This window comes from Sinocyclocheilus anshuiensis, unplaced genomic scaffold (assembly GCF_001515605.1).
Source record: "Sinocyclocheilus anshuiensis isolate Anshui unplaced genomic scaffold, SAMN03320099.WGS_v1.1 scaffold263, whole genome shotgun sequence".
Lineage (NCBI taxonomy): Eukaryota > Metazoa > Chordata > Actinopteri > Cypriniformes > Cyprinidae > Sinocyclocheilus > Sinocyclocheilus anshuiensis.
In genome coordinates this window covers 748679-775743 of record NW_015549593.1, presented here as the reverse complement: position 1 = coordinate 775743, position 27065 = coordinate 748679, and the positions used below count along the sequence as shown (strand labels likewise).

Below are 27065 nucleotides of genomic sequence, written 5' to 3'. Positions count from 1 at the left end.
GTACCAAAATAAATTTTGTTTCAAGACCAATTTTTGTACCCTTTTCATGGAAAGTGCCATCTCAGTCAATCTAATGCTTTTATTTGCGATTCCTGTAAGGTCTCTACATGGTTCTTCACAACATTCAGTGTATCAGGCCTTAAAGAGAAAGTCCATCACATAGAGAACCTCCAGCAGCTCTTCACCTGCATCCTGCCTGAGCAGATCGACATCCCTCCTTTCGTCCTGGAGTATGACACACGGGTGAGTATTCAGTCCTTTTTATTTTGTAATTAAATTACGTAATTCTGTTACATGTAACTAGTTACTCCCCAACACTGTTTACCACACTACAATTGTCCATCGAGGATAAAGGACGTTACACTTAGAAAAAGATGTGTGTATGCAACTTGACCTTTACTAATTCTTTTGTATTGAATCTGTATTCAATTCTGTCAACATTTATTCACCGTCACGTTCTTCAAAACCTGCGTTACTTTCTTCTCCAGAACACCAAAGAGAGAGTTGAAGAATGTTTTAAAGAATCATTTAATCCTGGTTATAAAACTGGTCTGACTTAAAACATGAAACATCATCTTTGTGTTTCACAGAAGAAAGTAAGTCATAATATCTTGGAACAACATAAGGTTGGGTAAATTTAAATTTATTTTTGAGGTCAACTATTTCCTTAAGAGAGCTTAACTTTTGATAAACTGCATTTTAATATTTAAGTCTTCGGGAAACTTTTACAGAGAACCAGATACCTCTCTGTAACATAAATTCCCCACAGTCACACGTCAACAATGGCTTTTGCATTTCAAGACGTCAACTTTTAATTGTCATTATATGCAACTACAATTAAATTCTTGATTGCTTCTTCACAAATTATAGACAAAATAGTTATAGTATACTGTACTACTAAAATAAAAAATGAAGAAAAATAATAATACAAAATAATACAAAGTGACACTGTCTGTAATGAGCTTAAAGTTTAGTGAAAGTGTCATGTTCTTAAACATATTTAGGAAAACTATTAAGCTCAAACATGCAAAAGATTTTCTCTATGCCTAAGGTAATTGAAATGTACAACTTGTGACCAATTTTAGATGCAATTATATGCAAATTCTTCAAACTAGTTTCCCTGTATGACCTGTTCTTTAAATGCAGCCTTTAGCACAGTTTTATTTTTGGTGAAGCCGGTATATAAAAATATTCACTTTTTTAGTTCTTAATGAGGTCCTTTTTTGTTTTGAAATGGATTGCGTTTGGCTTGTGGAAAAGAGATGCTTAGAGGCTTATTTTTAACTGTTGACCCAAAGTATGGGTGGAGGAAAGTCTTTCCCCTCAGACTGAAAGAGGCCTCAGCCGTGAGAAACTCAGCCGTCTGCGTGCTGTGCTGCTGCTGCTTGCTCCAGCTCAAAGGAACACATCACATTTTATTTCTTAAGATTACTCTTCAACTTCTTATGTGGGATAGGGTGACATATTTAAGGAAACATAGAAACAAAAATTCAGTTAGTTTCTCTGGAATATGAGAAGAGAAAATGGGGAAATTATGGCTGTAGTCATCTGGCATTGCAGAATCTCATATTACCATTATAACGTATCATTTAACTCGACGTGAAGAACATTGCTTAATTTAAAAGTATGCGTTACCTTTGCTACCACTGTTGAATCCAAGCAAACTGATCTGACACTAATGTGATAAACGGATCTGTCACCGCTAATAGCAGACCATATCCATGCATTGATTTGACCCATCTGGACTGCACTCATTATTTAGTTGATTTTCATCATGTCATTCCTGAGCTCTTAGTTGTGCAGTGTTCTCACAGCATGCACATAAACATGGCATTCTTCTAGTTTCATTCTAGGTGGGTGGTGTTACCTAGAGGTTAAAGGTCTGGGATGGTAACCAATAAGGTTAGGTCCAAGTCCCACTAGGCATGGAATTGAGCTACCACCATTATGCCCTTACTTTACCCCATGGGCATTGTTCCTGTTGTGATTTGGTGTCCACATTGATCTAGGATGATCCGATTGCAAGTGGGTCCAAAATGTTTTGTAGTCGGAATCTCATTCAAACTACATTCAGGAATGCATATGACCACATCACATATGTAGTGTAAATGCTAATCTTATTGCCTCTAAGACAGTAAAGAACCACCTACTCCGCATTGATTTCTGTAATCTTTAACATCACACCTTTTATTTTATTTCAAATTCCACATAAACAGATCATTACACACGCAGCTATGTGACACATAGAGTAGAAGTGCCTTCTGAAAAACTAAATGATATTCCTCACTGTATGGTCATACACGTTTTTTTTTCCCTTCTATATTTTAGATGTTGTTTTTTGTCTTTCTGTTTTGTTCCTGGATTAAAGGGCACTGGATTAAAGTAAATGAAAGCGGGACGGAAGGCACAAAGGTGAGGCAGCTGTGAAGAATCGATCACGCCACTAATGCGTTAAATGGATGGTCTTTCTCGCGCCAGGTGCTTGTCACCCTGTATTTATGTGTTCCCTGAGCAAGAGTGCAGACATACAGGCTTGATTAGAAATATTTTTTTTTTCCTGCAGCCTGTGTGTTTGTATTTTATTTGCATGAAAACATTTTGTACTTCTACTTCAATACGTTAACACAAACTTGATGAAATTTTGGGTGAAAAATGCAAGCTTTAATAGGTATGTCAGATTTTAGTTTTTATCCCTGCACTCTTCCTGTGAGAGTAAATGTCAAATCAAACTTCAGATCAGATGGTCGTCTTCAGGGTGGGGTTTCACAGAAAAGCATCTGAATCATCAAAGGATCCCTTAGATATATACGCCAACAGGGAATATTCCACATGTTGCTTCTGTTGAAACAAAAGACTTTAAAGTTTTACTTGACGATTCATTTGGACTTTTTATTAGTACTGGAAACTGTGACATTGGAGACTTTGTAGAGATTGTTGTCTTTAGGGAATATTAGTCATTTTATAAATTAATGTGTTGGTCACTTGAATGGATAAACCCGTTTTCTTTAAATGTTTCTGACCTTATTTTATGCTAGTATAGCGTGTGTTTTTGGTCTCTTTGCCTTAGCTTTGGATTCAGTCCTGGACTCCCTTGCTTCAGTATTTCCTGTCATTCTTTGATTACCCAGGAAGTTAATGGGCAGGAGGGGAAATGGCAGAATGTGTAAGCTTTTAATGCCAATTGCACTCAGCTTTCTCTCTTTGCCCATATGAATAGATGCAGTGCCATGGAAAGTCACCTCAAATAACCCAGTCAACTTTCCATAAAGCATTGAAAGGCACCTAAAGTGTTTTTTGTTTATTATTATTTTGGACTATCACCTCTATACTACAAGCATTGTTGGGTAGTAATGGTCTACAGTGTGTAATTTGGATTATGTAATCAAAATACAAAAATCTTGTAGTTGCATTGTAGAATATTAAAAATAATTGTACTACAGTTATTTTTGTATGGATATCATGATTGCATATTGATTATTATCAGGCAATAGCAATAAAATAGTTCCTCATGTGTTGATTGGCTCAGAGGCTAAAATATGTGACCCTGGACCACAAAACCAGTCATAAGGGTCAATTTCTGAATAAAAAAGCTTTCCATTGATGTATGATTTGTTAGGATAGGACAATATTTGGCCGAGATACAACTATTTGAATATCTGGAATCTGAGGGTGCAAAAACATCAAAATACTGAGAAAATCGCCTTTAAAGTTGTCCAAATTAAGTTCTTAGCAATGCATATTACTAATCAAAAATGAAGTTTTTATATATTTACGGTAGGAAATTTACAAAATATCTTCATGGAGCATGATCTTTACTTAATATCCTAATGATTTTTGGCATAAAAGAAAAATCGATAATTTTGACCCATACAATGTATTTTTGGCTATTGCTAAAAATATACCCAAGCGACTTAAGACTGGTTTTGTGGTCCAGGGTCACATATGTTTGGTAGGCCTTCATAAAATTTCTGAAGAAAGCAGTAGCAGGAACACAAACAGACTTGATCCTAGCCAACTTTGTTGTAGTGCTACATACATAAAGCAGTCTCATTCCTCATTTGACCACATACAGAAATAACTTTCAACGAGACATATTGAAAATGTCCTTGCGTTCCGAAACATGCCTTAAATCCATCACAAGACAACAAATTAATTCTGACATGTTTTGATGAAAATTTAAAAAATGGGAAACTTTATATGAGGCTCTTTGTCTCAGAATATATTCTTTCTGTCAAATTAAATTAAGGTGAGATTTTCTTGTGTGTGACTCAAAATAAATACAGAAATCTAAAAAAAATAATAATATGAAAAATGACACAAAGTGCAAAGCCACATTTCAAATGTGAGAGAAACCCTGCGCTGAGCGATCCTGTAACAAAAGAAAACACAAAGCCCCAACCCTCTCTTCATTCGCACTAAAGCCTCACAACACCACTTTGCACTTTTTTTCTTTGTTTTTAATGAATTTCCTGTGCTCTTTGAAACAATTTACAGCATAATCTCTTATGCATTCATTTGACCCGAAGGCCTGAAGCACCTCTGTTAGATTGTCCTCACAGCTTTCAGGAGGTGAATCATCTGCCGTGCTGTGAGTCATTCAGTAGCATCCAAGCAGACACTCATTAATTCCCAGCACAGCACTTTCCTCAAGTGCTCATTTGGCTATTGGAATCCTTACATACTACTTCAGAATATCCTAGAAACCACAACCTTTATTAAATACTTGCCTACTGAATATTTGTATTCTATGGTAAATACAACCTCTTGAGTTTGATTTACCATGCAGCTAGATCTAAATCTATCATCATATTTGTGCCGACAGGCTCTCTAGGATGTAGGTGTGTCTTGTGCTTACGTTGTGGTGACAGGGGCCTCTTGTCAATTTGGCTTTGGCTTTTTACAGCGAGTTAGTGCCTCTCAGCCAATCCGTGAACAAATGTATCCTTTACTACTGTATATCTTTATTTGACTGTACTTATGAATATCATATTTGCTCTTCCAGGTTAACAGCCCTTATTGCACTGCTCAGTCCTCAGGCCTGTGATGGTGTCAGATAAACCCAGAGCTGAGGAGTTTGACAGGACCTGCCACTTTTCACTGGGCAAACACTCAACCCAATGACCCCGACTCTGATGTGAACAAGATGAACACAGACAAAAGTGCATCTTTGCCGTTCCTGACGGGCAGGTTTTCTCTGTGATGGTGAGAGACTCTTGATCAATAATGCTGTATAAACACATCCTGCGGAACGTGCTGTCACTGAAGGAACCGCCTGCCTGACCCAAGCTGTTTTTGGACAAGGTATGTTTGTGTGGTGTGTGGATGAAGAGACTGAATTTGACAAACATACTAAACCAGTGTTTTGTACCAATGTGAAACACATGTACCAGTGTCTGTGTGAATAATGGCTGGAAATAGCCGAAACAATTCTGGTTTGAATTTCTTATGTCCTTGTCCATCATCTGAAAGCCTCATAATTTGCTGTTTTGTAGTTTCATCTCGTTTTGTCTGCAAAGTCACTAGAAGGAGCAGCATTTTGCGTTTATCTTGATTCTCTTTTTTTTTTTTCCAGTCACCAAGCACTTTTACAGCTTTATCTGAGGTTTTAAACAACCATCACTACAGTTTCTTGAGGTTTGACAGGAAGCAACTTTTCCTTGTGTGTGAGCGATGTGATGTTGGAAAGATTGCTTTGTAAAGCTCTAATACCAGGTTGGCCTGTTGAGATTTCCATTAGCCTAATAATAATACTCCTTTCTTCTGTTCCTTTAAGTATGGTACATCAGTGTTCTGGTGGCTTCACCTGAGGTACACTAAAATCTTGCAGTGCACCTGTTTGTGTTTTGTTTTAAGCAGATTTACAAGCTTGGCCAAAGGAATATCACAGACAGAGGTCTGATCTCAAAGTGAAGCACTGTAAATAGATCATTGTAGATACTACAGATCCTGTCTGGTATTATTAATTCAGTTTTTTTTAGTCTGCCCTTATTGTAGCCATGCAGTGATTCATGTGCTAAATTTCATACCATTTTAAATGAAGTATGGCGTATGAATTATGATGATGAAGAAAGTAATATTTGAATAAACAGAATATAAACATTTGATGTTATCATTAATCTTTGTTTGTGTGTCTTTATTGAATTATTTTGTGTAATTGTATGATCAGTGTATTTTCAGTTTGTCAGCCAAAGCAGCCTTTTATTTTCGAATGGTGTCTCAAGTATTTTTTCTTTCAAATGCTAGATTTTAAAATGTAACTACATTCTATTTCATGAAAAAAGGCTAGTTTTATCATTTTTGTATGAGGTTGTGCCATCTTTAAAATTATTGCATAGTCTGCGAGTACTTGTGATTTGCGCAAGCAAATAAATAGTTTAATCAAAATCAAATAATCGAAAAAGTATAGCTGTACTTTTATGACGCCACTCACCAAACACCGTTTTCTATAAGATTTTAATTATTTTTTTTACAGTTCAGAAATCATTGTTTTAAGCTCTTTTTGTCATAGTACAGTGTGTAAGTTGTTTTAAGGGAATGAATTTAAGACTTAAATGTAATGCAAAATTGTTTTTGAGGGTTGAGCAAAAGGATCAGTTCTAAACCTCTTTGCATATCTAGCTGCAGCAATTCCTTTCCCATTTTTATTTATTTATTTATTTTACAAAACTGTTGAATTGAGTGGACAGCCCTTTTTAATGTCCGTTCTCATATTCACAGTCAGATTGGTCCAACAGCACATGATATACTTCTGTCGTGCCGTTTGTTTTTAATCATTTAAGCAGTGCTGGTAAGGCAGCAGTCTGTCCAGCAGAGTGCCAGTGTCTCTGAGGTGGCGCATGTGGTGAGGAAAATGAATCCGTCTTCAGCAGAGCTCTCACCATGTCTGAGGGGTCAGCAAAGAACTGCACTGCACTGAACTGGACAAGATTGCTTTGGCTTTACACTGTGAATCAGACCGAGTATGACAACATCATCAGGAATCAGCAGGGGTATCTGGGAAACGGAGACATGACAATGTGCCTAATCATCACTGGCTGGTCTGCAGGCTTACAAGAGCTGTCCTTAAATAACCCTCACATCAGTCATCATTTAATCAAATGCATTATTTACCTTATATATTCATACTACATTTATTCTCTGTTTCCATGTGTTTTCCAATCATTTTGGACATGATTCATGCACACAAAATAATAAAGGAATAGTTCACCCCAAAATTAAAATTGTAATTTTACTTACCGTCATGTCATTCCAAACTTTTTTTTTTTCATCTGCAGAACACAAAAGAATAATTTTGATATCCAATAGTTTCGATACCTATTGATTTTTATTGTATTTTATTGAATTTTTTATATAAGTCAATGGGAACGGAAACCATTTGTTTACCGACATTCTTCAAAATATCTTTCATGTTCTGCAGAAGAAAGTCATAGTTTTGGAATGACATGAGGGTAAGTATGAAGATAGAATGTTCATGTTTAGGTGAACTGTGCCTTTAAATGTGAATTATGATCTCATGGTTCTTTATCACAATGTTTGCCGACATCTGAATTTATTGCACTAGAAATAGACTGAAGCGATCCGGTTTAAGCAGAATGAAATGAAACAGACTGATTGGCCCTATAGGCAGCAGGATGATTAATTGGGTGAATGAACATAGACGCTCGCTCTCTTTTGTCAGTGCTGGAACTGAAAATATGGCATTGATTAGCGCAGACCATCTGCTTATTGTACTGCTCTTGTCTGTTACTGCTGAAGTTGGAGGGCAGCACGGGTCACTGTGCTGTGAGTATCACTGCTCAGTTGGGGGCAGCAGCACACTTACTACATTTCTGGGTTGTTGATTCATAATGTAGAATATTACATTGTTTATCCACACGGATCCATTTATTGTAGAATTCTGCCTGTAAATGTTTCTGGGAAATAATATCATTCACGCACGGAACGTTTTGGCGCGAAGATGTTTATGAAACGCGACAGCAGGAAACTTCATGAAAGTGATGATATAAGCAAACAGTAAGTCATTTTTACTGACTGACATTTATACGGAATCTGAGTTTGTAACTCCACAAAAGCGAGGCAAATTAAATTAAAAAAACTAATTTCCAAACATCTGAGTTTTCTTTCCATGCCTGCAGTATCGGATACGAGTTCATAGACTTAAATCAAATTCGAAAGATGAAATTCGGGTTTAAGTTAGAAACAGGATCCTGGCCGTATCTTATGGCACGTTGTCAGGAGTTCATAAGACTGGTATGCAGGAAGTGGCAACAAGAGTATTTTATAGTAAAAATAAAACAGAAGAGTACTCTAGAAGAGTATTTTCTAGTTAGGCTACTGTTAAAATGCCAATGCAAATGATACATTTTGCTTTATTTTCTTTGTGCTTACAACCATTCAGCTTTTTGTCATTCTTCCAATTTGACCTTTTCACTCTCTTTGTGAAAATTGCATGATTTTATTTATTTTGCGAAAAATTATTAATATTGTAAATATTCAAAGTAATAAAACGAACATGGATGAATGTAGGAGAGACCAGGATTTGTAGTCACACTTTCACTCCATTTATATTTGTTTATTTTTGATAGTCAGTTTATGAGTATATCTTGAAGTCTTGATAGCAACTGAATATTTCCAGTTTTTGCCAAGAAAAAAGATAAAGCATACTGACCACACAGCAAGGTAAGTTGTCACAATGAACTAGACATGAAACAGCCAATTAAAGTTTTTTTTTTTTGGCAAAATACAAAAAAAATTATAATAATAAAACATTAATGATCACTATCATCATCAAGCAGCAAAAATATAAAAGGTAACAAAAAGCATGGTTTTGACCAACAAACGTTGCAAAAAAAAAAGTTTGTAAGCAATTAACAAAATTAATCTTTGTGACAAAAAGCCCCTGGTCTTTCCTATAATATACAAAAATTACAATATGATGAAGCATTTTATTATAGACTATTACTAGATCATGTCACACTGCTGTCAGTTACGCAAGCATGTACATTTTAAAGACTATCTTCCTGAAGACAATCATATGGAGTTTGTGACTCAGCGTAAAGCATGTGGGGAGCTTGAGGTTGCGGCTCACAGGTTTCTGAGTACCGTCAAACCAGGGGGAGGTGCAAAGGAACTTTGGGAGGTGTAATAAGATTGTTTCTGAGAAATGCTACAGGCAAGGTCAAAAAACACCCAGCTTCGGTAGAGTTTACTCCCCCTTACCCCACCCCACCTCTCTCATTCTCTCTGTTTCAGCCACAAGAACATCTGGCATCCCTCCCTTCATCTCTCACCTGTTTCTCAGGACCTTGAGCTCCTATAAATGGAACCTCTTGAAAGATGTTGATGCAGGCAGTTAGTGTTTGAGCAGCCTGCCCATTTCCTGGCCAGGAAAGACAGTTTGCTTAAGCTGCTTGATTTCTCAGAGGATTGATAAGTTTGCCACTTGCACCTTCTGCTTATGTCACGCTGAACCCCCGTGAACCTCGACAGCCTTATGAGAACGCCATGGGAATATTCTCTGCAGGTACTGCTCAACATATCATCACAAAGAGGATGTCAAACAAACAATAATGTGTTTATCTTTTCTTTAACTGCTCCTGATACAGTAGCAGTAACCATTACATGCATTACATATTAACTACATACAATTTATCACCTGGGAAACAGACATTTTCTTCATTCCACATACTAGTTACAGAACTCTTATCTCCTTTTTGCCTCAAAAACACAGCGGGTCCTGAAAACAACTAACACAGCAGCTTGATTGATAGTTTTGTGGGAATAAAGTCTCGGTATTCATCTTTTATAGTCTTGTAATGGTTCACTGAAATAAAATTTAAGACTAATTAAAAGTTGATCTGACAAGAGGCATAAATATTAAGAAACACATGCTCTCCCTAGCATAACCTCTGTATGCACAGAAACCTGGCATGTTTTATACAACACAGGCTGTTCTCTGCACAGTCAAATGGCCCTTATGCAGAACGGCTGGTTATTTCAAACAGGGAACTTTCTCTCAGCCATATGTCTCTTATAAATAATAGCAGGCCTACTGGAGAGAGGGATTCTCTAGATAATGTGCGGTACCGCTGTAAAGATTGTGCTGTGTGCTGTGCTTTCATTGTTTCACTATACATGTTTCTATCAGCACTGTTCTAGAAATCAGTCATTGTTGGCCGGCTATTTTCACTCATTATTGTTCTCGCAGTGGCCTCCAGTGACTGAGCACAGGGCCTTAGTGGGAACATGCACACTAACTGTCCTGGGCCTTTGATTATCAACCACACACACACCTGCATGTCTTTACCTTTCATTTGAGTGCATGGAATATGGGAGAGTTCCAGATGTTACCAAGTGAACTGTAAAATCAATTCCTCCCACAACATTGTGTTAATGTGCACAATTAAATGTAACCATGGAAATGTAATGAACAGAATTCCACCATACACTTTTTTTTCTAACAGGCATTACAACCATTAATTTAATTTGCTCTGATCAGAGCCAAAGCAGAAAGCTTAAAATAAATAAATAAAAAAAACTTTATTATAATTATTAATAATAATAATAATAATAATAATGTACACATACATTAATTTTCAGAAGTTTTTTTTACCTACCCACCTTATATAACTTAGAAAATACTTGAAAAGGCATATATAGATATATGTACATGACATGCTGATATTTAGAAATATTTTTTTACTTTTCATTTTATTTGTATAATACATAAAAATGAGTAAATTAGTTTTTAAATGAACGAATGAATAATAATTTTTTTTTTTTTTTAAATGTCAGCATGTCCGAACAGGGAAGTTAGATGCATTTAATAGTGAGTATGTTGATCTGTAACAACATCTGTAAGCAGAAACGGGTCAGGGAATTTCCCTACAGTTAGATATAGGTTTAAAGGGATAGTTCACCCAAAAATGAAAATTTGATGTTTGTCTGCTTACCCCCAGGGCATCCAAGATGTAGGTGACTTTGTTTCTTCAGTAGAACACAAACTGAGATTTTTAACTCAAACTGCTGCAGTCTGTCAGTCATATAATTTAAGTGAACGGGAATCACGGTTTTGAGAGTCATAAAACATACACAAACAAAACCAAATTAAACCCTGCGGCTCGTGATGATACATTGATGTGTAAAGACACAAAATGATCGGTCGGTGCAAGAAACTGAACAGTATTTATATCGTTTTTTTACCACTGATTTTCACCGCAATGTCTGAACTGTCCCGAGTTTGTTCACGTCTTCTTGCTTTACGGCGGATCGCAGACTTAAGTGCATTACCGCCACCTATCTCTCAAATGGACCACTGGCACTCTATCTGGATTTGACACTCCATCCATATGCACTTATAAGTCTGCGATCCGCCGTAAAGCAAGACGACGACGCCTCACACGCAGGCTAAAGAAGACAATGCGAACGAGCTCAGGACAGTTCAGACATTGCGGTGAAAATCAGAGGTAAAAAAACGATATAAATACCGTTCAGTTTCTTGCACAGACCGATCGTTTTGTGTCTTTACACATCAATGTATCATCACGAGCCGCAGGGTTTAATTTGGTTGGTTTTGTTTGTGTATGTTTTATGACTTTCAAAGCCGTGATTCCCATCCACTTACATTATACGACTGACAGACTGCAACTGTTTGAGTTAAAAATCTCAGTTTGCGTTCTACTGAAGAAACGGTCACCTACATCTTGGATGCCCTGGGGGTAAGCGGATAAACATCAAATTTTAATTTTTGGGTGAACTATCCCTTTAACTGTAATACAAATGTTTGAATAGAGACATGTGGTCAAGAATAAGAGCTAAATAAACAGGCTTTTAACATTTAATTTTCATTTAGCATACAAATAAATGTAAATCAAATACATGTACCAGTAAGGGCTAACTAAAGATTTGAATTTTTAGCCCACTGTGATGGATATAGGTCAGGACTATCTATATCAGCCACAGAGAGCAGCTCAAGCCTGCAGCAGAGACTGCTGATTCATACTTGTGCTTTTAAGGGCAGTGGAGCAATGCAGCGGAGACCAACACCACAGGGGCCAGTGAACCCTTGGGAATGAACACCTCAGTGAACCAAGATCATTCAAACACTTGAAACTATCAGTCTCCACCATTATGAGAAAACACTGGAAGAAAGTGTCCCTCCATCTCAAATAGCAAATCTACGGTCATAGTCATCACTAAAGTTTGACGTTTTTTTTTGTTTTTTTTTTAAGATTTTAATATAGGAAAAGAACAACTTTATAGAAAATATTATATTTATATTTTCAAAGAAAAGAACATGAAAAAAGAATGGGCTTTCAATACTTTATTTTTCCCCTTGATACACATTTTCCTTATTCTCAATTCCATCGAAAGGAAAATTATAGTGAGGTAAAAGTGCTGAGAAACAAAATGGCATAATGAATCTACATCATAAATCACCACGGCGACATCAGAGAGCCGACATAACCATTTCAAAATAATAGTGCGACTTCTTCCATTTTTCACTTTTTTAAACTCACAATCATTAGCATCCTCACAGACAAACAATCACACACAAAAAAAAAAAAAATCTGTTGAAATCCACAACTCTTCTTGCAACATTGCAAAAGGGCTTCAAAAAAAGGCCTCAATCATCATTAAGACTTGCACTTTAGACAAGCATGTCCAAATCCAATAAATCGCCCCTGCAGAGTTACAGATGCATTCAGAGCTGTGTAACATCTTTGTCTACTGAATAAAGGGTAACACTGGGGAATATGGAATTACAGCTGACAGAGGGGACAAAGAAAAAAGAAAAAAGAAAAAAAAACAACAGAATATGAAGAAGAAGAAAAAAAGCAGCATGTTTTCCCATTTTTAACACTCCCCTTTCAAGAAACATACTACACACAGACTTCAAAAAGGAAATGATCCAAGCCTCATCACACCAGGCATTATCTATGTCAAGCGCATTTGAACAAGATAAAAAGCACACAAAACAACTTTTTTTTTTGTTTTCATACATGATCAAAAAAAAAGGACAGATTAAGGTGAGATTCGGTTGACCAACCACTACAGATCATACAAACTAGCTTTTACACATAAAAGGAAAACCAGTTCAACAATAGTACTTGCTCCTGATGAGCCAACATTTTATGTACTTTAAATTCCTTAGTAATACAATGCTTTTAAAACGGTTTCACTTTTCAGGAAGTTGGCTGAACAAGAGTTGTTACCCTCAAGACACACTGTAGCCCTTTATCATGTCTCTGAGACACCCCAAAAAAAAAAAAAAGGCACCTTATAGCTTGTCACAAGGCCTGTAAAGTGCATTCATTGACATGGGTATTTAAACTATTTCAAAAAAATCTGATGGCATTCATACTTCTTCACCCTTGTTTAATGGACCGGCAAAAATCTATTGACACCAAATTGTTCTGAAACCAGAGGATGAGCTACAAGGTCTTTACATTGGTTTCATACATGAAACCCAAATGGGTCACCGCAAAAAAGGCACATATGTGCTGTGTTGCTGGTTCAAACATTGGTTTAGTCTGCATGTCCCAAAAACACAGAGCGAGAGAGAGAGAAGAAAAAAAAAGAAAAAAAAAAAAGTGTGGTGGCCAAAATACAAAAAAAAACAACAACTTGAGTACAAATCCATTCCAGCTCAGTGCACTTTGGGGTGTAACCCACTGAATGGGAGGCCATGTGACCCATCTCTCTTTACCCTAGAAGTCTGAGAGCGCAGATAAGAGAAGGAACGTGGCTCATGGTTATCTGGTGCATGTGCTTGTACAAGCTGAAGCAGCAGGAGCTGTGGCGCGTGAGCAGAGGTGAAGAGGAAACCTGAGGGGCAGGGGGCAGCTGTCGGCCATTACGTAAGAGCAGCTAGCAGAGTACTACCCTTCTCTGAACGGACGAATGTCGAAAGAGGAACTACACATGGGCATGATGGGGGGCCAGGACAAGAATAGATATTTACATAATTTAATACTGTCTAACATACAAAAGGCATGGAACTGGCTTTACATCAAATTCACTGACAAAAGGACCAAGACAGGAGACATCGAAGCCCAATAAAGATCAAGAGCAGCAACCCCAGCAACATCAATTAGATCCAAAACTGGAAAGGAATCCACACCCTCATTCATTTACGTCCATGTGAATGAGCACGGGTATATTCCTCAGCTACGGCAACCCCTCCCAGACCTCAATTACCAGAAAAGGCTTTGTGACATACCAGCGTTCAATCCTCATCTACAGTGATGCTAGTCAGAAGCACAGGAAAGACAGTTGCCCCACTAGAAATTCCACCCCACATGCTGTCCATTCAAGGCACATCCCGAGAGGTGCAGGAAGGGATAATTTTAGAGCACTGTGACACTATTTGGCTTGGCTAGGCTGTTAGCTGGAAGAGGTCTTGTTACACATAGCAGTGTTAAGTCTACTAATGGTCACAAAAAGCTCAGGAGGACAGATCGTCCAACAGCTGAACCTTGTATGGACAAACATGAACTCTCTATCCCACTTAAACAGAGATGAAGGAAGGTTTAACCACTAGAGCTGAAAATATTCATTAATCTTCATAAAAATGGACTGTTTAACTGCTCTCTCTGCTCTATGGGAAAAGGAAAAGCATCTTTTTGTACATGCTGCAACCAAATTCAAATTTCAGTCTCACCTTCGATGTAAACCTGTTCAGTCTTGCTAGTTACAAACGGCACAATTCTCAAAAACATACTGTAGAACACAAGTCATCTATATGCATTCACACAGCAAACTGAAGTGCATTGCTATGAATACTTTAACATGTTCCTGTTCACATTTCTATTTGAGAACAAAAAGAATTTAGCTGCCCACCAGTGTACCAAAAAAAACGAACAAAAACTCCTGATAACCCAAGTCCTAAAATACCTATTATTTCACCTGTGCTCACATTTTTCATATCTTTTTCTTTCAATTTTTTTGTATTTTTTTTCTCTCCAAATTTCTAAGAACATTATTACTTTTTTTGGCCTTTTTATTTTGTAACACACGGGAAAAATATTAATTCGTCTCAATATGCATTTTCTTTCATTTTTAAGGTTAGAATATATTAAGGCACTATGGGAATTGTTTCTCTTCAAAATGGAAAAAAAATCTCTCAAGTCAGGGACAGAGATGAGAGCAAACATATCTGAAACTTTAGAATCTTAAGTAAAAAAAAAAAAAAAAAAAGAAAAGAAAAAAGGGGAAAAAAGAAAATTCAAATCACTAAAATATATCACTTTAAATCAGAAATGTCTTGGCACATCTGCAGAGAAGGAAATAAAAGAAAAAAGAAAAGAAAGGAAACACTTGTCATTTTAAATATCCTTTATGCCTACGGAAGGAAACATCCCTTACTGCCATATCCGGCTTTCTGGCCAACTCATGAATTTTGTTGTTGAACAAGCATCTTTGAGTCTTAGTTACAAGGCAACCAAGTTGGAATGGACTGGTTACAAGAGGCCACATAGTAGTTGTTGAAGTTCAGGTCTCTGACATACGGAGCCGGCTGGTAGTAACAGGTGACGCTAGATGCATCAGGTATGGCATTCTGCTCGGCGAGCACCCGAAACGCCATCAGCGAGATGAGGTTAAGCGTCTGCCGCCTCTCGTGTCCCATGAGACACACGGTGCTCTCGTTCACGACCCGCCGCAGGATCATGAGGTAGTTGTACTTGCTCTTCTCCTCACCGACAAAGTGGCTTTGCAGATAAGCCTCCAGTTTGCGCTGTTGCTCACCAATGTCGGGAAAGTCAATGAAGAAACGGGAGCACATGTAGCGCTCCAGGGCCTTAAATTCATCTTCGTCTGTGGGCCTAAAGTCCCTCACCAGGAGGTTGCAGTATTTGAGCAAACCACCTCCACGGATCTCCTCCGGCCGTTTGGTGGCAATGAGCTTGTTCCTGAGGTGGTCCAGAGCCACAGCAAAGTCGCCGTACACGCTCTCCCCGACCACAGTAGGGTGGAAGTGCCGAGACATGGGGTTTTCTGAGAAGTCGTAGTATGACAGAACAGAGTCCAATATGATCTGAAAGGAGTCCACGCTGAACTCAAACTGTCTCCGGATCGAGTCCACAAACTTAAGTTCCACATTGCGGCCGTTGTTGTTTGACAGCGAGATGAGGGACCAGCGGTCCTGCTCGGTGTACACTTTGACGAGCTTCTGGACATAGGCCTCTTTCAGCGTCATGGGAGTGATCTTCTCTTTGTTCACCCCCTCTGGCAGAAAGTCCAACAAAGTGCTCAGAACCACATCTTTGATGAGCTGGAACTCCTCTTCCCGAGGAAGGTCTACCCTGAAGATGACGTCCAGGTCTTTGTAGCTCCAGCCAATGTCCTTTACCAGCACGTGGCTGGCGGTGGAACCATTCAGACGTACATCTTTGACCATGATGCCCCTCAGCTCCAGACGGTTCCTAACCATCTGGACAATATCCTTCAGCCGGACCTCCAGGGTGGGAAAGTTGCCACGTCCGTGAACCGGCACGGCCTCCGTCAGCACGTCGTTCAAGCGGCTCACTTGCTCCCAGGTAAGCACACTTTGTGACTCACTTTCGCTGCTGGATGAGGCTGAGGCCATGTTTGCCATCTATGCAGTTTCCTGGAATAAAATATAAGTGCAAAAACAATTTCACTGACTCAATAAATCTTCAAAAAAAATCTCTTAAACTATCTAGAGTAAATATTTAGTTCGATAATTAGCTTGAACTGAAATAAAACACTGTGTACTTAAAGAACATTATATACAATGTCCAACAGGTTCACCACTCTCTCATAACAGAAGAGCTAACAATGATTCACAGGCTTTCCAGAGGGCCAAACAAACTCTAAACAGTAACTGAAGCATTTATACCCCTTGTCCAAATACCCACACTTGCGGTCTTGGCCACTTGAGAGCGCGTGCGCACGACAGGAAGTAAGTGTGCAAGTCTGTCCCATGTCTTCAAAATGCCAAAGTGCAGTGCCCTTAATGGATACTAAATCCACACTCTCTCGAATACTGCTCCAGAGCGCTATTCAAGGCTAAGTGTATCCCATCATGCATCATGTTCTGGAAATAAATCGTGAGACTTTTTGCCAAGATCTCGCGAGAGGTCACGGAAACCTTTCCAATGCAAGTTAAATATTAATATAATAACTAGATATTACAAATAATTTGGTAGAAAAACTGTTTTTACTTTTATTGGTGCAAAGATGAGTTGTGGTGATATTTATTTTGTACAACATTTGCAACTGCTTTTTATCACTTAATTAGAAGCACCACAAATTAAAATTATGTCATGTCTGTTCAGTAGTCCCTATAACATTTAGAAGTTGATTTTAAAATGCAAAGTATGTCAAATTAAAATTAAAATAAAGCTGTGTAAACACTTGCATTTTTACAACACTACAAGTGTGTCCCATCAGGTAATGAAAAGTTCGACACACACTTGTGGTCTTCATCCTCACTTGAAGACTTCGGCCAAATACAGGAAATACGTCATTTAAGTAATCAAGTGGTCAAGTGCAAAGACTGCAAGTGTGGGTATTTGGACAAAGCCATAGTGTGACACTCAGCTGCTCCTCAATTAATTCAACATGATTCCCAATGAAAAACATAAAAACTAATCTCAAAAGAGCACTGATCAATCACGCACACTAAAACTTAAAGACACGTCTAAACCAAATTACATTCATGGCTTAAATATCTTGTCAGAATATCATCACTATAGAATGTAGAATGTGTACAGGATTCCCATCATAATTTTAAAACAACCAGAGGAAGAATTTAAAGGATACAACAAGATTAAAATAAAAGTAAAAATATATAAAAAAGTAAAAAATATATATATATATATTTTTTTTTTTTACAGTCCCATTGATGTCTTATTAGGACATTTTCATCCTATTGGTAATAAGTTTATTTATTGAAAATAAACGTGTTAGAAAATATCAGATTTTTATCTTTTTATGTTGGAATAAAGAAAATTTACAGTCGGAATACTTTTGGATTGGTTCCAAATTATGATGGAATTACACATTAGACGAAGATAAAGATAACGTACATGGCTGTCTGCACGCGAACTCAACAATATAAACTTTATCATAACCACAACGTAAGTAACGTTAAATAAAAGCATACGTACAATGTTACAAACACAACGCATTTGGTTGGGGAAAAAATCAAAACGAGTTCTTTATTCGGAGTATGATGTATAAATAAAAGACAATCGTTTAAAACAGCGCACGTGAGAGATCAAAAGAGCCCCAAAACTGCGCGAGATCAGCGTTCAACCCAAGCAAACCAAATACATTTAATCCGAAACGCAAACTTTAAAGTGAATCGTCCGACTGCATCCGAATCACACAGATCCAACGCGTTGGTACCAAGTTATAAATATGAATTATGTCCACCTACTGTCTCAGCAAATCCACCTGAAGTGCTCAGCAACGTGGTCGGCACAAAGTAGTGGATGTCAAATAGGGTTTCGCACCAACACCTCCATCCATCCGATCAGTCGTCAAACGCTAGAGCTTCAGTTCTGAAGAGCTCACACATGCGCGCTCTCTTATAACTGCCTACAAAACAACCTGGTTCCACGCACCTCCACTGCGCACTATTTTTCTGAAGCCTTGCCATCAACACACACATCATCGCACATAAACATATTTATTTTATTTAACAGATAAAATCATAAATAATCTGTCTGTATTTTACTTACCATTACTCCCATGTTAGGGTCCGCAATACAAAACATCTATGGGCTAAGGCTCCATATGGAATTCAAAAACATACGGCGTTCTATTCGTTGGTATCAATGCGCCAGGCGAAGCCTGTGATTGGCTGATGAGGTTTTTGTGTTGCCAGGCAACCACAGGCACGTGTCGAATTTGATGTCCGGCTTTTGCAGAGAGTAAAGCAGGTTATAACTAACTGGAACACATTTGGTAACCTGAGGTTTGAGATTACCTCAAATATTCATGTTTTTCAGAAAGTGCATTAGGTAAGCTTGGCATCAGTTAAAAATATTTAAAGCTCAGCCTCTTCTTGTTGTCAGAGTGGAAATTATACAACAAATAAAATAATTTGCTATTGCTTGATGATGATGATCAAACATGTTAAAACAAAATTTAGGCCTATATTATTTTTTCATTTGATGATAATAATAATAATAATAATAATAATTCATTACATTTATATAGTGCTTTTCTAGGCACTCAAAGCGCTTTACATTGTCAGGGGGTATCTCCTCATCCACCACCAGTGTGCAGCATCCACCTGGATGATGTGACGGCAGCCATAGTGCGCCAGAACGCCCACCACACACCAGCTTATTGGTGGAGAGGAGACAGAGTGATGAAGCCAATTAGCAGATATGGGGATTGTTAGGAGGCCATGATGATCAGATGCCAATGGGCAAATTTGGCCAGGATGCCGAGGTCACACCTCTACTCTTTTCGAAAGACATCCTGGGATTTTGAATGACCACAGAGAGTCAGGACCTCGGTTTAACGTCTCATTCGAAGGACGGTGCTTGTTGACAGTATAGTCATATATGATAAAATAAAAGGCAAAAAATGGAGGCTAGGAGGAAGAGATGTGTTGTAACTTGCATTTGTAACAAAAGCATCTGTGCATTTCTCCTACAATTCTGCTGCATCTAGCTGACTTTCAGTTCTATATATGAAGTGTTAAAATATTCAAGAATGTAGTCAGGTAGGTAATACTGCAGAAATATTCACATATGCATAGTGATGATAAGTACTAACCCTCACAAGGTGACAGAACTGTTCATATCAGTACAGTAGTATCAGTAAAGTACCAGCAAAACAATTTATGATCCTTTGATATTGTGAGGACCTTTTCTAAAATCATTCTGAACATGGATTCACTATATTTGTGAGGACATTTTTTTTAAAATTTGGCCCTCAAAAACATACCCCCACACAAATGCTCTTTTGTAGGCGGTGTCCTTCATAACTGAGAAAAACAGACACTAATTAATATTTGTTTTGGAAAAGCTGGATCTACGAGAAACTCAAATAATTATTACATACATTTACACTGAGTCTATAAAGAATGGGCCACGCTGTGGTGAGTGTCAGTGAAATTGTGGATGGTGAGTTTGAGGGAGTAAGAATAAGCATGACTGGGGAAAACACAACATCAGCACATACAGCATATCGCTGATGCTGCCGAGTAAATCAACAGACCTAGTGCAGCCTCCAGAGGAAATATGAGGGAGGGATATTCCGGTCTGTAGGTTCCTTCTGAATCTTTTCTTAGCAATGATGTGGGTATAAATTACACGAGAAAGCGAAACAGGAAATGATTGCTCAGTAGCATGTGAGGAAACTCCAGTTTTGTGTGCTGGGTCTCTGAACCACAATGAATTTTGTGAATGGCAGAGTAAAGAGAAAGAGAGAATGAGACAGCAACAGAGAGAGAATTAGAAACTGGATCTGAGGGACTGTCCTAACAGTTTTGTGTTAATCTAACATGACGTCAATGGTGAGGACGAGCAGATAATTATATGAGATAAGAAAAAATACACACAAGATGCTATTCCCCGAGCCACTGACATTTATGATGGGAGCCTCATTCCCACGCGGATTCATACACACACAACAATCAACATTAAACATTGTTTTAGGGAATAATTGCACCACATTTTAAACATTTGATTAAATTTCCAGTCTTGACAGCAAGGTAAAGTTTCCAAAAAGGATGATGCATTTACATATTAAAATGAGGACGAAGCATGAAAGATGTGCTACTTAAGTGAAGGAAAGTGATTTATGTCAGTATGTACAAAATAAGAGCATCTGGATTATTACTGCCCAAACTGGATAGTAAACTTTTTCTTAGTTGGATTTTTTTTAATAACTTGATGACCTGGAAAAAAAAAGTCATGAGTCATAACCACAAGAAAAAAAAAAGAGAGATGGCAAAAGGAGGCGGCAGAGGTCATGAGCTGGGTGTCATTTGCCCTCTTTCAACAACCCTAGAGCTCTATCACAAATGTTTGCCAACAACATCACATGGAGCTCAGAAGAAAGTCACACCTAAGACTAATTAATCGTTGAATACATTTTTTATAGCATCAATCAAATAAACCGCACCAAACATCATGGTTAATGCCTTTGAGAAACATCTTGCAATACATGAAGTCTTATGAGGCTAAGCAAGCATTTTCTTTCACAGATGGACTTGATAGAATAAATCAACTTCACAGAGAGCGCTGAATCGAGTAGAAATTAAGCATTAAGCAGTGTTGTTCAAAGGTGAATGCCATTTAGTTTGAGGAGTAGCAATGCCACCTGCTGCAGCTGGGCTCAGCGCCAAGTGGAAATGACTCACTGTCCATGCTACGGATGATTAACCGGTGGACATTAACACATTAAACACACTGAAGGAGGCGCGCACACGCACATACAGGCCATTAACACATTAAACACTCCACTACGTTTACGGACATCCACGCAATTGTTTTTTTTCCCTGTCTATCAGTCCGATGACTCATGGTGACATTCATAATCTCTTTCCTGTGACATCAGCAACCCTCGGGGATCTATTGATTACAATTCAGAGCTCCTGAAAAACAAAAACACGATGCAGAAGGTCTCATGCGTCCTCAGAAGAGAGGTCTGGTTAATACCAAAGGGGTGGATGGAGCACTGGCTCTCAACTGCTGGACAAATTTATCTGCCAGCTGCACTCTTAAAAATAAAGGTGCTTCACGATGCCATAGAAGAACCTTTTTGTCTAAATGGTTCCATAAAGAACCGTTAATATCTGAAGAACCTTTCTGTTTCACAAAAGGTTCTTTGTGGTGAAAAAAGGTTCTTCAGATTACAAAAAGGTAAGAAAGAGATGGCTCTTTAAAGAACCTTTGACTGAATGGTTCTTTGTGGAACCAAAAATGGTTCTTCTATGGCATCGCTGTGAAGCCTACAGTAGCTAAAGGGAATTTACTCATGTCAATCCAAACCTGTATGACTTAATTTCTTCTGCAGAACACAAAAGATATTTTGAAGAATGATGTAACTAAGCAGTTTTGGTGCACATTGACTTCCAATGCATAGAAGGAGGTTGGGGGTGGGCTATGCCATTTCCATATAAAAAAATAGTCATACAGGTTTGGAAGTACTTGCGAGTGAGCATATTATGACAGACCTGTCATTTTTTGGGGAAATTGTTTCTATTAAATCAGGCCGATGGCTCAATGACATGACATTCATTTTTTGGCCAGAGTATTAATTTATTCAAAAATATATTAAAATGCAAGTAATAAATAAATGACACCTAAAAAGAAAAATGAAATTCTTGTAAAGAAAACCTTAAGTAGTTTGTCATGAGGTCTGGAAAAGAAACACACACACACGCGCAAAACAGGAAATGATATCACAGCAAGAACCCCTGTAGACCATCATAACTGTGTCAAGGTTAATAAGTCTTTTAAATGATCAGAAAATTTGACATTATGACAAGACAAGATTATTTCAGGTTGTAAAGACAGTATCATGTGGTGCAACTCCACTAAAACTTAATGATATTTATGAATTAATAATTCAACATTTAAATACTTTTGAAAATATTACATACTTTTACAAATTTTTATTAAATTTCATTAAATTGTACAAAATGTTGGTACTGTGTTGGGTTGCCACTTGAAATCTGAATGCTGAAGCAACATCAGTTTAGAACTATTACACACTTTAAGACTCATCATGATTGTTAGAACTTTATACTTACAGTGCTGAAAAGGTCAGATCAGACAACAAACATCTTCTTAGGTAGCTTATCATGCAGGAATAATATTGGCATATGACAAATATGGCTGTGGCCATGTTGTAATTTTAATTGTGTTTAATACCACAGAAATACAACACGCCCATGGGAGAAATATTTGTAAAGATATTTGAAATATGCAACATAGCGTCCCGTTCAATTTGACAGCCTTACTCTAGCATATTATTTGCTTGAAGGAATAAGACCCTTTGTTTTCACAGTTCCGTTTTGCTAACCTGAAGAATACAAACAGCCACGAACTTGAGCAGGCAGACACAGGAGCATGTAAACTAACCAAAAGGATGACGTACCAGTGACAAAATGCAGTTTCAATGGCCCCTGTTATTCTATTTCTCTTGAAAATAGATAACTATTCTTTTTCAGCAAGGGGGTATGTAAAAAGTAAGAGTACTGGAAATGAAAGCAATTGGATGTAGTTTTGTGACTTTGGACATTTGGCAGTATTCCGTACCTGCTGTCCTGCTCACTAAACTTTCATCCCAGAACAGATGTTTGAAGGGAGTGTGGGAAAGCAACAGAAGCCATTTGCCCTATTAGAAGTCAGTGTATTATCAGAATGATTCTGAAAGTTATATTTCAAGTCAGAAAACTTACAACATACAGTTGCTTAAAATAACGGGTGCTCCATATGCTCTTCTGAAAGTCAAACCTCTCATGAACCAGTGGCACTGGAGCTCTCAGTACCCCCTCCCTCTTCGTGTGTAATCGGTTGGCTATCATTAGTAGAAGCTGCCAACTGACCTACCTGGTTCACAGTGACCGTGGAGCTTTTTTTGTTTTGTTTTGCTGTGCACACTTGCAACATGCCAGTTTCTCCAGCTTATCGCTCACTGCTTTCCACAGAGCAACAGTTGACTCTGTAGCCTAAGATGACGCTAAACGAGACATGATGAAACTCATTCTGTACATAAGATTCAACATTTGTTCTTGCTTCCGCTGAAGCACAAGATACTCTTTGGATCGTTCTCAAATCATGCAGGAGAACATGATCATCAGGTTTTGCACTTGTGGCGTTTATGAAAACTAAACAAAAAAATTTGTATTCAATTAGGAAAATGTAAAATACAAGCATTTCCATAGAGTTTTGGACCTGAGTGTATGCGTGGAAGGATAAATCCGTCATAGTTCAGCATCTGCTCAGCAGATGATACGGCAGGGTCACATTGTGTCACTAGGGTTGTTGAAAGAGGGCAAATGACACCCGGCTCATGACCTCTGCCTCCTGCTTTTGCCATCCATCTATCCTGTCCTGTCATACTGCGGTCAGTTGAGACCAGTGGTTCCCAACCCTGGTCCTTGAGGCACCCCAACACGGTCTCCTTTCTCTGACACTCCAGTTTCAGGTCTTGGAGTCTCTACTAATGGAGATGATGACCTGAATCAGGTGTGTTTGATTAAGGAGACATGCAAAACGTGCAGTGTTGGGTGCCTCCAGCACCAGGGTTGGGAACCACTGGTCTAGACAGCTCAATGACAGAGGACAGCTTAAAAAAAAGGACATTCCTCATTTTTGCCCTCAAATCTGCTGCTTCTGCTAAAGAGAGAATAACAACCTCACAAGTGTGAAATACTGTTTGCAATGGTGATGACGTGTATACTGAGAGTGGGGTAATGTGCCAGGACCAGTTCACCATGACCTATAATATCAATGTGTGCTGCCAAGAGTAAAGGAGCATGAAGGCCTTAAAATAGATAAAGCCTCTATCAATAATAGTATTACTGAAATAATTGAAATGTACATGCTGTAGCTAGATTCCATCTATGTGCTAAGAACAATTGCACTAGAGCTTTAGACCTGTGACTTCGCATGATGTTTCCACTCATTCATGTTATGGATGAATAATTAAAAATATGCATTTTAAGAGATCACAGGAGCATATTTCCATATGCCAAGCATCAATATAATATCTAATTAATATAATAAACTGTATGTCTCTTATAATAAATTTTAATGTACAAATTCACAACAGAAACTTGAAAGTTGAGAGATGTTTTATATCGAGAAGCTCCAAATATTTATTCCATGACTGTGAGAAACTATGAAACGGAACTATAAAATCCACTGCAAGTCTTTTATATGAATCAGCGAGAAAAGACTTGACAATAAAAGCTTGTTTTGTTTTATTCCTTTCACTTTTTTAATCTTTATTGAATTTGTGTGGCATTTTAAACATATTTACAATTATTGTTTTTTTGTTCAGTTCAGTAAAAATACAAATACAGAACATAGCTTTGTTAAAACTCACCCAGCAACAACAGGGAAGAGTGTTGGCCTGGGCTTCACTCACCATTAGTCAGTCATGTTACTGGGAGAAAAGAAAAGAAGAGAAATGACAGGTACAGGAGCAGCCGGACACCGCTGCTGCCATCTAGAGGGGAGGAGAGGACACATCTCCCTCAGACTGGGATGAGAGGTTTAGAAACTGAGGAACTGAAACGACAGGATATAAAGAGAAAGACCATTGGGGAGCTGATTGATGACACCCAGCATCCCATCAATGATCCTCGAGTCTTTTTGACAGACTGATTCGCACAGTTTCTTCATTACCCAAGATGAGAAAATAATTAGCTTTTCCTTCTCTGGTCAACTACATGAAATTTTCTGAGGATGAGCCATTTTACACGAGTCTGAGAGCATAAGGCTGAGCACATCTTCCAAAGAGACTGAATCAATATTCATTAAGGGTCAATTAAACCAAAACATTAATAAATAAAATCAAACAAAATACTTCAATGTTGGCTGCAGGTTGTGTTTAATCATCTGATATCAGAAATCTGTTTCTCTGTCTGCCATCACCGTGTTTCAGAAAACATGTCCAGGGACATCCAGAGTGTTTACAGCCCAGGACTGAATAAGTCATGTTAAAACTCACATGAAATATTCAGAGGTATGCATTTGACTAATGAAAGCATCCAGAACCTGGAATGACAAAAAAAGTCTTTGACCTCAGTTCAGGAGTATTCCCAAGTCTAAAACATCACACACATCACAGGTTTAGTTGTTATGCAATTGTATTCAAAATCCTTGCACTGTTTTTTTGTGTTTATTTACTCTGGGTGTCTTGTAGAGGGCACACAGTTTATTTTATGAACTCTAAACCCCATATATATAAATCACTACCTTGTTGGCTACGATTAGTGGTAAATCTTGGCTGTTGAAAGAATCTGGTCTAACAGAGCGGCACAATTGACAAATGAAAACAAATGGTGATGGCCATTAGCATTAGCATCTAAAGCACTGCGACTCCTACCCACAAGTTACAGTTACTTCAAGTGTTGATTCATTGTGTTGCAAAATCAACCATCAGCCCATCCGTGTTTCAGAATGCAGTATGAATGACATTCTGGGCATTCACAATGGAAAAAAAAAAAAAAAAAATGCTCAAAATATCAAACATGATAATCTTCAGGTTGGATGGAACCGAAATCTGAAGCCCAAGTCTGTGCACAATGTAAGATCTGTCAATTCCAACTGCGTTTTTTTTATTGGTGAGATTATAAATGGTGCCTGAAGGAAAGTTTTTAAAAAGTGATATTCTTTAGTGTCTCTTTTCTCTTAGCTGTTGAACCAACCTACAGAAATCCCAGATCCAAGAAGAGAGATTTTTTTTAAACACCCACAGGAGAAATGCCTGGAGCTTTGTGCTTTGGTCAGCTGATAAATTATTGAGAATTGATTGGCTGAATTCTGTATGTGGAATACTGCTCGAGTGGGCTTTTCTTCAATTGCTTTACCTACCTCCACGCTGTTTTTTTTTCTTTCAGACAGTCACTTTTTATGTTTATTCATGTCTTTCATGTTCGTTTAATGGTACGATGAGGCATGCAATGTTTCCAGAGAATAACGAACAGGCACAACAGATGGTCCGCTGAATCAGACCGTATCAATGTACAGTATATTCATCAAACAAGCTTTTGGAGTCAGTGCTTTTACCTTTCATATCTTACATTGTCAGTCACCCTCTTTCCTGCTTTCATCACTTTCTCTTAATTTCTTTTTTTTTTCAGAATAGGACATGCCTATCATGTCCTAATAGGATCATCATATCATATCAGTTGACTCTCCGCTCTATTAATTGCACTGGATGGGAAGCAGCTCTTTGAAGTTGGGTCTGATAGTCGCTCATGCACATGTGGAGGACTCTGGGTTGGCTGATCAAAGTTCCATATTGTCATTCACTGGCCATCGTGCACATATCAAAGCATCTCTTTGGGTTCTATGGGGGATTTTTGTAGCATACGCCAAAGTGTGCCACCAGGGACT

General features: G+C 38.0%; 1 protein-coding gene and 1 long non-coding RNA gene across 5 annotated transcripts in view; one reads left to right on the top strand and one right to left on the bottom strand.

Moving 5' to 3' along the window:
• Positions 1-90: 90 nt before the first annotated feature.
• LOC107658240 (uncharacterized) lies at positions 91-6099 on the top strand. The gene is made up of 2 exons (XR_001630772.1): positions 91-243; positions 5003-6099. It is a non-coding gene; the product is annotated as an uncharacterized LOC107658240 (long non-coding RNA).
• Positions 6100-15224: 9125 nt separating this feature from the next.
• LOC107658236 (protein FAM46C-like) overlaps positions 15225-27065 on the bottom strand; it is a 14508-nt gene continuing 2667 nt past the window's right edge. The window contains exons 1-2 of one of the 4 annotated variants that reach the window (XM_016446703.1): positions 18407-18533; positions 15225-16609 (exon numbers count right to left, since the gene is read on the bottom strand). In XM_016446703.1, the coding sequence (XP_016302189.1) occupies positions 15428-16597 (1170 nt within the window). In that variant the 5' untranslated portion in view covers positions 16598-16609; positions 18407-18533 and the 3' untranslated portion in view covers positions 15225-15427. Of the gene's footprint in view, positions 16611-18134; positions 18153-18406; positions 18534-27065 lie in introns of those variants that run through there. The other 3 variants (XM_016446705.1, XM_016446706.1, XM_016446704.1) reach the window with 3 other exon arrangements.